This window comes from Centruroides sculpturatus, unplaced genomic scaffold (assembly GCF_000671375.1).
Source record: "Centruroides sculpturatus isolate CEXI.00-Female unplaced genomic scaffold, Cexi_2.0 scaffold525, whole genome shotgun sequence".
NCBI lineage: Eukaryota > Metazoa > Arthropoda > Arachnida > Scorpiones > Buthidae > Centruroides > Centruroides sculpturatus.
This window is the reverse complement of record NW_019384791.1, coordinates 142,023-152,211: the sequence shown is the minus strand read 5'-3', so window position 1 is coordinate 152,211 and position 10,189 is coordinate 142,023. Positions and strand designations below refer to the sequence as shown.

The 10,189-nt window shown below is 32.0% G+C and overlaps 1 protein-coding gene across 3 annotated transcripts; it reads left to right on the top strand.

The window, feature by feature from the left end:
* Nucleotides 1-3,952: 3,952 nt before the first annotated feature.
* Nucleotides 3,953-9,018, top strand: LOC111629319. 3 transcript variants are annotated; one of them, XM_023373204.1, is made up of 6 exons: nt 3,953-4,061; nt 6,498-6,625; nt 7,985-8,114; nt 8,180-8,325; nt 8,447-8,576; nt 8,648-9,015. In XM_023373204.1, exons 2-6 carry the CDS (start codon nt 6,586-6,588, stop codon nt 8,880-8,882), a joined length of 681 nt encoding a protein of 226 aa, XP_023228972.1. In that variant the 5' UTR covers nt 3,953-4,061; nt 6,498-6,585; the 3' UTR covers nt 8,883-9,015. The 3 variants fall into 3 exon arrangements, with proteins under 3 accessions (XP_023228972.1, XP_023228973.1, XP_023228971.1); XM_023373205.1 differs by lacking the exon at nt 3,953-4,061 and having other exon boundaries at nt 6,421-6,625; nt 8,270-8,325; nt 8,648-9,018; XM_023373203.1 differs by lacking the exon at nt 3,953-4,061 and having other exon boundaries at nt 6,421-6,625.
* The last annotated feature ends 1,171 nt before the right edge of the window (nt 9,019-10,189 follow it).

Below are 10,189 nucleotides of genomic sequence, written 5' to 3'. Positions count from 1 at the left end.
TTGGTTAAAAAATCGAAATATATAAAAATATTTATAACAATGTCTGAAATATTATTAATTTAATACACTTAAGTACTTAATGAAGACTAAACGTAACAAAAAATCGCATGTAAAATAGTACAGTAGAAGCCGTTCTTCCGGTTAAGCCTTAATGCTCTCCCTCTCCCCCCGTAGGGGAATTTCGAAAAATCCCTTCTTAGTGTGTATTTTCATGACGTACCCTAACTGTGTACCAAATTTCACCTCTTTAGGTTCAGCGGTTTGCTCTGTGCGATGATGAATCAGTGAGTGAATGAGTCAGTCAGGACAAGCAATTTTATATATATATAGATTTTTATGGATATAAAGTATAATTCTGATGAACATTTTGCGAGTTTAACCGTCAAAGATAAATGGAATAATCAAATAAAATGTAATTATTAAAGCATGTTTTAGGATACATTTAACGAAGATGAAGTAAAATAGAAAAATATTGATCAGAGTGATTAGTATATCAGCCCAACTAATAATAATAGTAATTATAATAAAATAACATTAGTTATTACTAATCAATATTTTTTAAATGCTTTGTATTAATATAAAAGACTTAGATAACTGTAAGCTTCCCTTCGATATCAGCTTATGGTAAAGAAAGATCAAGGAAGACAACGGAGAAGATGGCGAAAGCAGATCACTTGAGTTTAATGAATCTAATCCCATACTCTATACTCCTAATTCTGTAGACTCCCGTAAATGATGACAATGAATAAAGAAGACTTAAAACAATTTCTAAAACAATTTGTTTCTTTACGACGTGCTTATTTATGCTATTCACGTCTTTTTTCCTATAAAGAAAAACACATTTTTTTCCAGATTAAGTTATTTCTATTTAAAGAAAATTCGAAAATAAACTTTATCTGATTCCTTGCGAAGTTTTTTCTTATTTAATGTGAAATTATTAATGACACGAGTACACAATGTTTAAATCTCTTTATCAAATATATTTATGTATGTTATTTATATATGACTGTCAACATATACCATATATACAGGCCTACATATAAGTTTAAAATATAGCCTATATAAATTTATAATTACGATAACCTATTTATTTACAGTAATTAAAAAATTTTTAAATGTTAGTTATAAAAATTTATTAAAATATTTAATTAATAATGTTCTGCACGAATGATAAACTTGAACTAGAAATGGAGTACTATATCTAATATGGCTTCTTATCTTTTTATCTCACCGAAACAGTCGTAAGAAATTCATTAGGCTACATGTTTCGGCTTCATCAAATAAATGGAGAGACGATAAATATTTTGATTTGTCTGCAATAAAAAGTAGCATTTCGGTTTTTTTCTACAATTACGATAATCATGCATTTCCTACAGGGTCTCTACAATATCTGTTTTGGGCATAATTACATAATACAGTAATTTTAAAATTGTAGTAAACTGTTTAGAGATTTTTAAAAAAATACTGAAGGAAAAATCCAACAAAACGGTTAGCAACCTCTTTATCTGCATTTTTAATGAACATTTTTTAGACATGTTTGTAAAAAAAATTAGATATGGAGATAGTTACTTAAAATTACTTGAATTCAGCGCTTAAAATATAAGTAATCAAGTATATATAAGTTTTAAACATAAGCACGGTTTTGCACGTGTATAAGTTTCTGTGATTTGAGAACTTGAAACATCTATTATTAAAGTTTTGGATTATTTTTATATCAAGAAAAGTAAAGACAAGAGTAACTTGATCAATCTGAAAGCATTGATAATGTAAAGAATGACAATAAAGAGACGGAAAATTTGTGCTTTGTTAAAGTAATTGATATGTTTGAAATGAGCAAAGCAATAATTGTAACTATTGTCTTTAAAAGGAAGTTAATTACTTATTTGTGTATATTGATATTATAGAATTAATTATTTATTCTTTATTAATGAATACGATGTAAAACTATAATCATGGTATTACATCGTATAAGGCGAATGAGGCAAAAAGAAACAAGGGAGCAGCGTAATCTGGTGTCAGGGTCCTGACTGAACGGTGACCATAGGTGAGGGCTGAGGTCACCGACAACCTTTCTCTTTTCATTAAAACGGGTTTAATAGCTTATGAATATGAAAAACAATGTACACAAAGTGTGACGTTAATAAGAAAAATTTTCTAAAAATATTTCTAAGCTGTTCTCACACAAGGGAAAGCAGGCTAGGGTGCGTTGGGTAGAAGTGTATGGAACCAAGAAGCGATGGCTCAAAAAAGTTTGGTAATCACTGCTGTAGAGTACAGTATTAAAAAATAATAAGCTCAGATCTCATGCCTAGTTATGATATGCCTAGATTATCGATATGCCTAGTTATAGTTAGTTAGTTACAGAATTATGCCGTTGGGCTTACATTAGTCGAAAGTTATTCGACTACATACAGTAGACCCCTATAAAACGGGTTCATATAATACGGATTCGTATATAACGGCAAAAAAATTGCGACCATATTCGTATAAACACACTAAAAGAAACTCGCATAATATGGTAAAACGTCATCGCCGACTCGTGTCGCGACAGGATTGGTCGAATCTAGACCAATAGCTGATATTGCACAAACCGTTGAGTTTAAACGAGCAGCGGACCTACTAAAAATCACTTATTATTTAACGGCCATAAAAATTATGTTTATATTAATGATGTCTCCAAAGTTCAGCAAATTTTTCGCAGAAAAATAATTTATCAGGAAACACGTGCCCGTCGTTCGATGCGCCGCTCCGGGACAAAAACAAGCTTAATCAATGGTGTCGTCGAACGGTGCACACTCGGTAAGTAATCCTACAATTTTTTGTTTATAGCATAGTTTATATGAATTATTCCCATAAAATTATATGTGTTTTGGAAATGTTGAGTCAAATTAGTCTAGAATCGATTAATTTTATAGAAGAAAACCTTTTAAACAGCCGTAGTCTCTAAACTGCACACGTGCCGGGCTGTGATTGGCTCATGTATTTAAGGACTCGTAGAACACGAAATTCATAAAACACGGAACGTATCTACCGTATTATAGGGTGTCTACTGTATATGAATTTTTGCAATGAATTTCCGTTTGACAGTATTGCAGGCCCGAATGATGCTCCATAATATCCAACACAATTTACTGTACTATGCAGTTTCCCGTAATGCTTTGCCTACAAGTTTCTCCGCATAATCTTCTACGACACGTTTCTTTTTGAAAAACAATATACTACATACAGTATACACGTATATAAAATAGAATATCTATCTGTTTTCTATGTACTTCTGCTTTTTGACCCATCTGCACAAAATTTTTCATACTGTCTAGGTCCCTGCGGAAAACATAAACCTGCGACCTGCGTTTCTCAAACTGTGATCCACGATGATTGGACAGATGGTCCTCAGTCAAATATAATTTAATAAAGATTAAAATTTTGTTTAAAGATAATTGAGTTTTAGTAGTTTACTTCCAATTTAATTATGTTTCAATATGAATTCAAAATATGCTTTTAGTAATATCAAAAGTGCTCAGCAACTAAATAAAGATAAACAAAACACCTTTTTTGCCGAGAAATATAATTTTTAAACAACAAACGTTTTCAGCCTAATTAATAGGCCATCTTCAGGTTGAAAACTAAAACGGAACGTAAATGNCAAGCACAAGGATCTGAGGTGAAATGGGACGAGGCAACAATCATCAAACCTCTGTCTTCCCCAACTCTAGCAATGACGGCAGAAAAAATAGAAATATACAGAAGTAAGATAAGAGAAGGCTGTTTAAATGCGAGGGATTCCGAGAGCCTGCCTTCGGCATGGAAATATTTGGTTAAGAAATATACTACAAGCTCCGACCAGAATTAATACATTGAAGATTTATGTTATTTTTGTTTTAGTGTTTTATTTAAATTTTTAAATATTCTTCCGTTATTTTCTCTTGTAAAAGTTTTGATTTAAATTTTTATGTTCTATTCATGGAACATTTACGTTCCGTTTTAGTTTTCAACCTGAAGATGGCCTATTAATTAGGCTGAAAACGTTTGTTGTTTAAAAATTATATTTCTCGGCAAAAAAGGTGTTTTGTTTATCTTTATATGCTTTTAGTTTTATTATGTTATAAATGGCACACACTATCCCAAATGCTGAAAATACACACAATAAACTATGCTATAAACAAAAAATTGTAGGATTACTTACCGAGTGTGCACCGTTCGACGACACCATTGATTAAGCTTGTTTTTGTCGCGGAGCGGCGCATCGAACGACGGGCACGTGTTTCCTGATAAATTATTTTTCTGCGAAAAATTTGCTGAACTTTGGAGACATCATTAATATAAACATAATTTTTATGGCCGTTAAATAATAAGTGATTTTTAGTAGGTCCGCTGCTCGTTTAAACTCAACGGTTTGTGCAATATCAGCTATTGATTAGACCTACATAACTTAGTGATCGTAGAATTTTTGTGAAATTTTACTGGTTCTTGGGTTTAAACAAGTTCAGAAACTGTGATATAGATTACCATGAACATGAAACCTAGACATTCATTCTGTCCTTTGACACTTCGTGATGAAAATAACAATGGGAAGAAAATAATCAACCTTTTATGGCTTAGTTTATGTTTACGTTTATTACTTCTCGCCCGAGCAGCGCCAAGCAGATCTCTTAGTGTATAGTGTATATATATATATATAATATATACTATATACATAAATTAGATAAGTTAAAACGTATTACACGTATATTTTCATATATGATATAGATCAGGTGTGGCCAAACTTTTATCCCTTAGGGGCTACTTTTTTGGTAAAATATAGTATGCAGGCGACTATGAATATAGGCAAACAATTTTAGGATTTTTATATGCGCATGCGTTAACATTCATTTGCATTGTTCATCGGGATAAATACAAACAGTATGGGTACGTTGCACAGACAGATTAAAAATTGAAAGAGGGGGGGCCTTCTGATACCACTCGTAGGTATAACCAAGAAGGTAGGAGAAGAGTTGCGAAGAGTAGTGGATGAAATTGGGGCAGGAAAAGGTGGAAGATCATGGCGCCTGCATCGCATTTATTTAGAAAAACAAAATACAAAACAGATACATTAAACAGTGTAACGGTAAAACAACACAATGTAGAAATTTACAAAAACGTTGCACAGACAGTCTATTATTGTAAGAATAAATTATCGAATTAAGATTTTTAAACATTAATTTAAGTGAAAGCAAATTGTTCAACTTAGCTTCCCGGGCTACTTTCAAAACCTTTGCGGTCGACCGCGGTCTACGTGTTGGCCAGCCCTGATATAGATTATATTTGAATAATAGAAATATGCAAATGATTCACGTTAATGGTTCTTAACTTATTGGTATTCGGGGCGTATTCAAGATTCGGAAAAATTGGTAGCAACACATGAAAGGTAATTTACATAAATTCCACATAAACATTACGCAACTCGCTACTCAATGAAGTCATTGCCGGAGTTTTGCGTAAATATCAAACAATTAAGTCTTTCAAATCATTTTTACAATAGCATAAAAAAATTTAACAAATTAAATTAAAACTCGCACAATTTTTATTTTTTTAAAATTCATTGCGATATTTAGCAACTCATTCTACGCAGTTCATTGATGAGTTCGTATATGCTCATGTATTGATTAATTTTTTACAGTAGAATGTCAGCTGCGGGCTAATAAGATATAACCGATTTGAAATTACAGCTGCCAAGATTTCTCTGAATACTGTATGTTTTTTCTTTATTAAAAAATGAGTAAATTAATTGCTATAGGCATACGTGAAAGCGGACAACTTGCCATCGATCCACTGCTTTGAAAACTGCTGATAAACAACAATAAACACACATATATACATAAACTTTAAGTAGAACATATAGTAAAATAAACTAAATCTCATTTCGTAACATTAATTACAAGTAGAAGACTATTCTACTCTATGTAAGACTATAAAACACTTGTAACGCCGCAAATTCGTCTATTCTTACGAAAAAGAAGTATGCTGCGCTTCCATGTTTTCATCTTGGGAGGCTTTAATTAATATTTATGTAACTTTTCTTATAACAAATACAATAACCTTTAGAAATCTTATAAAATTTAACTTATATAATTGCTTTTTGAGTTTTTGAAAATAATTTGTATAAGTTTTGAAAATTTTACACCGAATTACTTCTTACTTTTTATGCTCAGTAATTGAATTTGGAACGGAATGAATTAATTTTCGACATTTCTTTAAATGAAACATGAATATAAATTAAGAAATTTTATTATAGGGCTACGCCCTAATTTACAACATATAAGTGTTAAGGTTTGATATATTGACAAGGAAAATATATTTTCCTCGATTTCACATTGAGTTTTTTTTAAAGATCCTTCAAAAAACTCAAGGTGAAATCTTGATCTTTAATTTCGAGAAAGTAAACATGTACATATATTAATGACAATATAATAGTCTAAATAAAAATAAGAGCATGAAAATGTTTTAATGTGTTTTCGTAGAGGTAGAATTTCAAATCGAAACTAAATGTCGTGAAATCGAGCTGTAAAATCAATACTCTGTACACCCGATTAACGAAAATCCGTACAAATGAAAATATTCATTTTTTGTGTGACTTTTTTAACAGTAGGTATGTATTCGATTTACTTCTATATTTCATTTTATGAAACGGAACTTACTACATAATTACGTTAATATGTAAATTATTTAGTTAGAGGAGTGACAGAAATAACATAAATTCTTTAACTTAATATTAATTAACTCTTGATAGATTATCCAATTTTTCTGTTAACATTAGTGAGCTTGCCGATTAGAGGGAGGGGAGATCTCTAATCTCGCGTCAGGATAAACAAGGGGTTTCGAACCGTATAAGGATGGTGGTTTAGGAGACACTGATGCAATTCCAGTTTCTTTGAAATAAGGAAAATATTTGCTTACATATTCTATGTATAAAGATGTTTTACAATCGAAAGTTCGTTGAAAGGAGAGTTCTATAAGCTTGTCGTAGACGGTGCGTCTTCGACGGTAGCAGTCCCGGGGCAGTGATGAGGTGAGTTGGGTGGGTTGAAAACGAAGACACAGTAGATTCTAGATGGATTGGACGAGGCGACGGGTTGCATTTGGGCGATATCGATGTCGCACCAGTCGAAACGAAAGATTTTTCTGACAGCACAAACTGTAGGGAATCTGCGTTTAGGCCTCGAACTCCAGGGTTTTTATAAGATTTCGTCCCCAAATTTCCTTCTTCGATTGGTTCAGACTCCTCGTCGTTTCTCGATTGGTTCCTTCCCGTTTCCAGGTGGAAATAAGATCGGTTCGGGTCACGAGAGAGGTCTGTCTTAGACGGTCAGTCAACTCGACACAGTCCCTCGACTATGACCAGGAGACGTTAATGGAACTAAGAAAATTGCACTCGTATTTTAGCGCGTATTGTCTCTTTTTTGACATTTTAGAATGTTAATGATTGAACGCGATGTTTGCTGTTTGTCAAACCTCCTCATTTTCCGATTAAGTTTAACTTCGATCCTTTCGATCCACCTAGCGTCAGTGTCAAAGTTCGAACTCTCCGACTCGACACTGATCTATTGTTTAACACATGTCGAGACTCACTTGTTTACTTTCGCGTCGCGTTTATTTTCATTAAAATTTCCTTTAGTTTCCTTTTATCTTCTAACATTTTTATATAATTAATAATGGGTTCGGACTCAGTCTGGAACGTCACACACCTTTCTCATCGTTTTAAGCAAATTGCTTCGCATAACATTATAAAATGTTAAAATAAACATGCTGATTGATTGTTTGGTCTTCAAAAGTACGTTCTATGAACTTTAAATATTAAAAATTAAAAGACATTCTAACAGAAAACGTTAAGGAAGGGGTGCTTGTACGATAAAGCGAGTTATTTGAAAGTCAAGGACTATCAACATTTAAACAACAATTCGTTTGTACTTTACACGATACATGTTCTAAATTTAATTTAAATTTCAAGGTGCAGTAGAAACTACTAACAAATGCAGACTGCAAATCCTTGCTGACTGTGTGTTGACTGTGAGTGATTTTATCAAAAACCTGGGAAATCCATTTCCAAGTAATGAAGAAGAGTTGAAAGAACAATGCCGGTAGGTCTTTCAAATGTAAATTTTTGCAATAAATTATAAGAGAATTAATACTTTATTTTGTAAAGAATGTTGGAAACAGAGAGAAATTGTATGTACAACTTCTCCCATAATTGCATGACTTCAATGGATAGAATAGTGGGAGATTTTATTTTTAGTGGCACTATGCGAAAGATGAAAGATTTTTGTGACCCACAAAAACAGTTTTATAAAGGTAAGTAATTTTGCAACGTAAGTATCTGTTCTTATTTCATATCATTCAAGTTTAATATCTCAGTCAGTATGAAAATTTAAACTTTATTTATAAAAATCCCTGTTTATAAATACCTAACCAGATTATGTGAAAGAAACATCCTGCATAAAGTCTAATTTCAAAAGAGTCAAATCTTGTTTCGAAGAAAATCTGAATTCTGTAGTGACTTTGTACCAAAGTTCATCGACAGACAAACTTTTAACATTTTGCTGGTAAGCATTTCTTCAAATTTTGTATGAAATATTTAATAAGTTCATTAACTCAATGATTACTTTATTTTAAGCGGATTAAATCGTTTGAGAAGTTGTATCGTGGATTATTACAAAGAGAGATGTAACGAGAAGGTGGCCACGTTAATGGACTTTCAAATAGAATTTCTCTTTGCAGAATGGATTTTAGAATTGTGTAGTCCTTATTTAAATCTAAAAAACGAATGCCCCGTTATTACCACAAAATATAATCCGAAAGAAATAAGTATATCAGGTTTTTTAATTAAGTATCTCGCTCCTTACAGTTGAGTGTTACGCCCCATTTCAATTATGTTCTGTCCGTTAAATTGATTTAAAGTGTATTAACTGTATAATATAATTTTCTGTATATTTTATTATTAATAAAATAACAAAATAATAATAATAATAATTTCTTCCTGTGTAACACAAAAGGGACAATTTTAATATTGTATAATAAATTATATTTTATTTTATACTAATTTGATTTGTTTTTATCCAATATGCGAAGTTGAAGTTCTGCCAATTAAGTTCAATGATAATATCATAATATATACGTGATGTAACAAAGAAAATTTGCATAGTTTCACGGTAAACCAGGATAAAACCTCTGAAAACTGGAAATTATTCGCGAGTTTGTTTTGAGCAAGAGCTTGTCGCGTGGTTTTCCACGTTTCTGACACCTAAATAGGTGCCATTTACCTTAGTCTTCCCGGAAGGCATCTCTCCCTTAACAAATCGGGAAGACTATTCGTTGTCTTGACGTGATAATTAATTTTTCTTCTGCTTTTAGGTAGGTCTGGTTATATATACCAGTGTAATTTTTTATTATTTTTATTTAGATAGTTCTCCCATGATTTTGATTACATTGACATTTAGTTTAATTTATTATTGTTAATATTGACTTTGTTTCTCCCAAGCAAAAAAAGGACACCTTCAGTTATAATCCAACAACCTTTACTTTCAGAATATTAAAACAAAAGAATACAGGAAATTTAGTTACGTTTTACATACTTCACTTTACTACTATTCAACTCTGGCGCCGCTACTACAGCTCCTCCTCGTGTTCTCCACGGTTTTTGACTTACTAAATTAAATTCTCCCAACACAAATCGCCCCCTCAACATGGAAAAACACACACATGAAGGCGATATCGGCTCCGCTGAGAAACACTGGGTTAGGCGGTAAATAATTAAGTAACCGCTTATAACATCGCTTACTATAGTCATTGTTGAAATAATAAGTAAAGCGTCTAATAGGCACTACAGTAGAGCGTCGATTATCCGAATCAATTGGGGGAAAAGAATTCGATATTTCGGATAACCGATTATGCAAGAAAAAATATTAACCTATCCCATGTTGAAATTTTTCTACGTTGCGTGTCGCTTCGCGTTGAATTTTCGTCGATGTTAAGCCTAATGTAAACTTTTTAAAATAATAATCTTGACTATTGTATCGTTAAAAATTACTTCTTTATTTTGTACAAACAAAGTAAATATATTGAAAAATATAAAAACAATAAAAAATTATACTTCAGAAGTTAATTTAGTGTCAGAAACGTAAAATATTTCAGTAGCCCAAGACATAGCCAAAGATTG

Bases quoted from the DNA above. Each gene is read 5' to 3' on its own strand.
- LOC111629319 (XM_023373204.1), top strand. From the start codon at position 6,586: ATGAAAATATTCATTTTTTGTGTGACTTTTTTAACAGTAG. The intron at 6,626-7,984 runs GTATGTATTCGA...TTAAATTTCAAG, and splicing joins TGTGACTTTTTTAACAGTAG to GTGCAGTAGAAACTACTAAC. The intron at 8,326-8,446 runs GTAAGTAATTTT...ATACCTAACCAG, and splicing joins ACAAAAACAGTTTTATAAAG to ATTATGTGAAAGAAACATCC.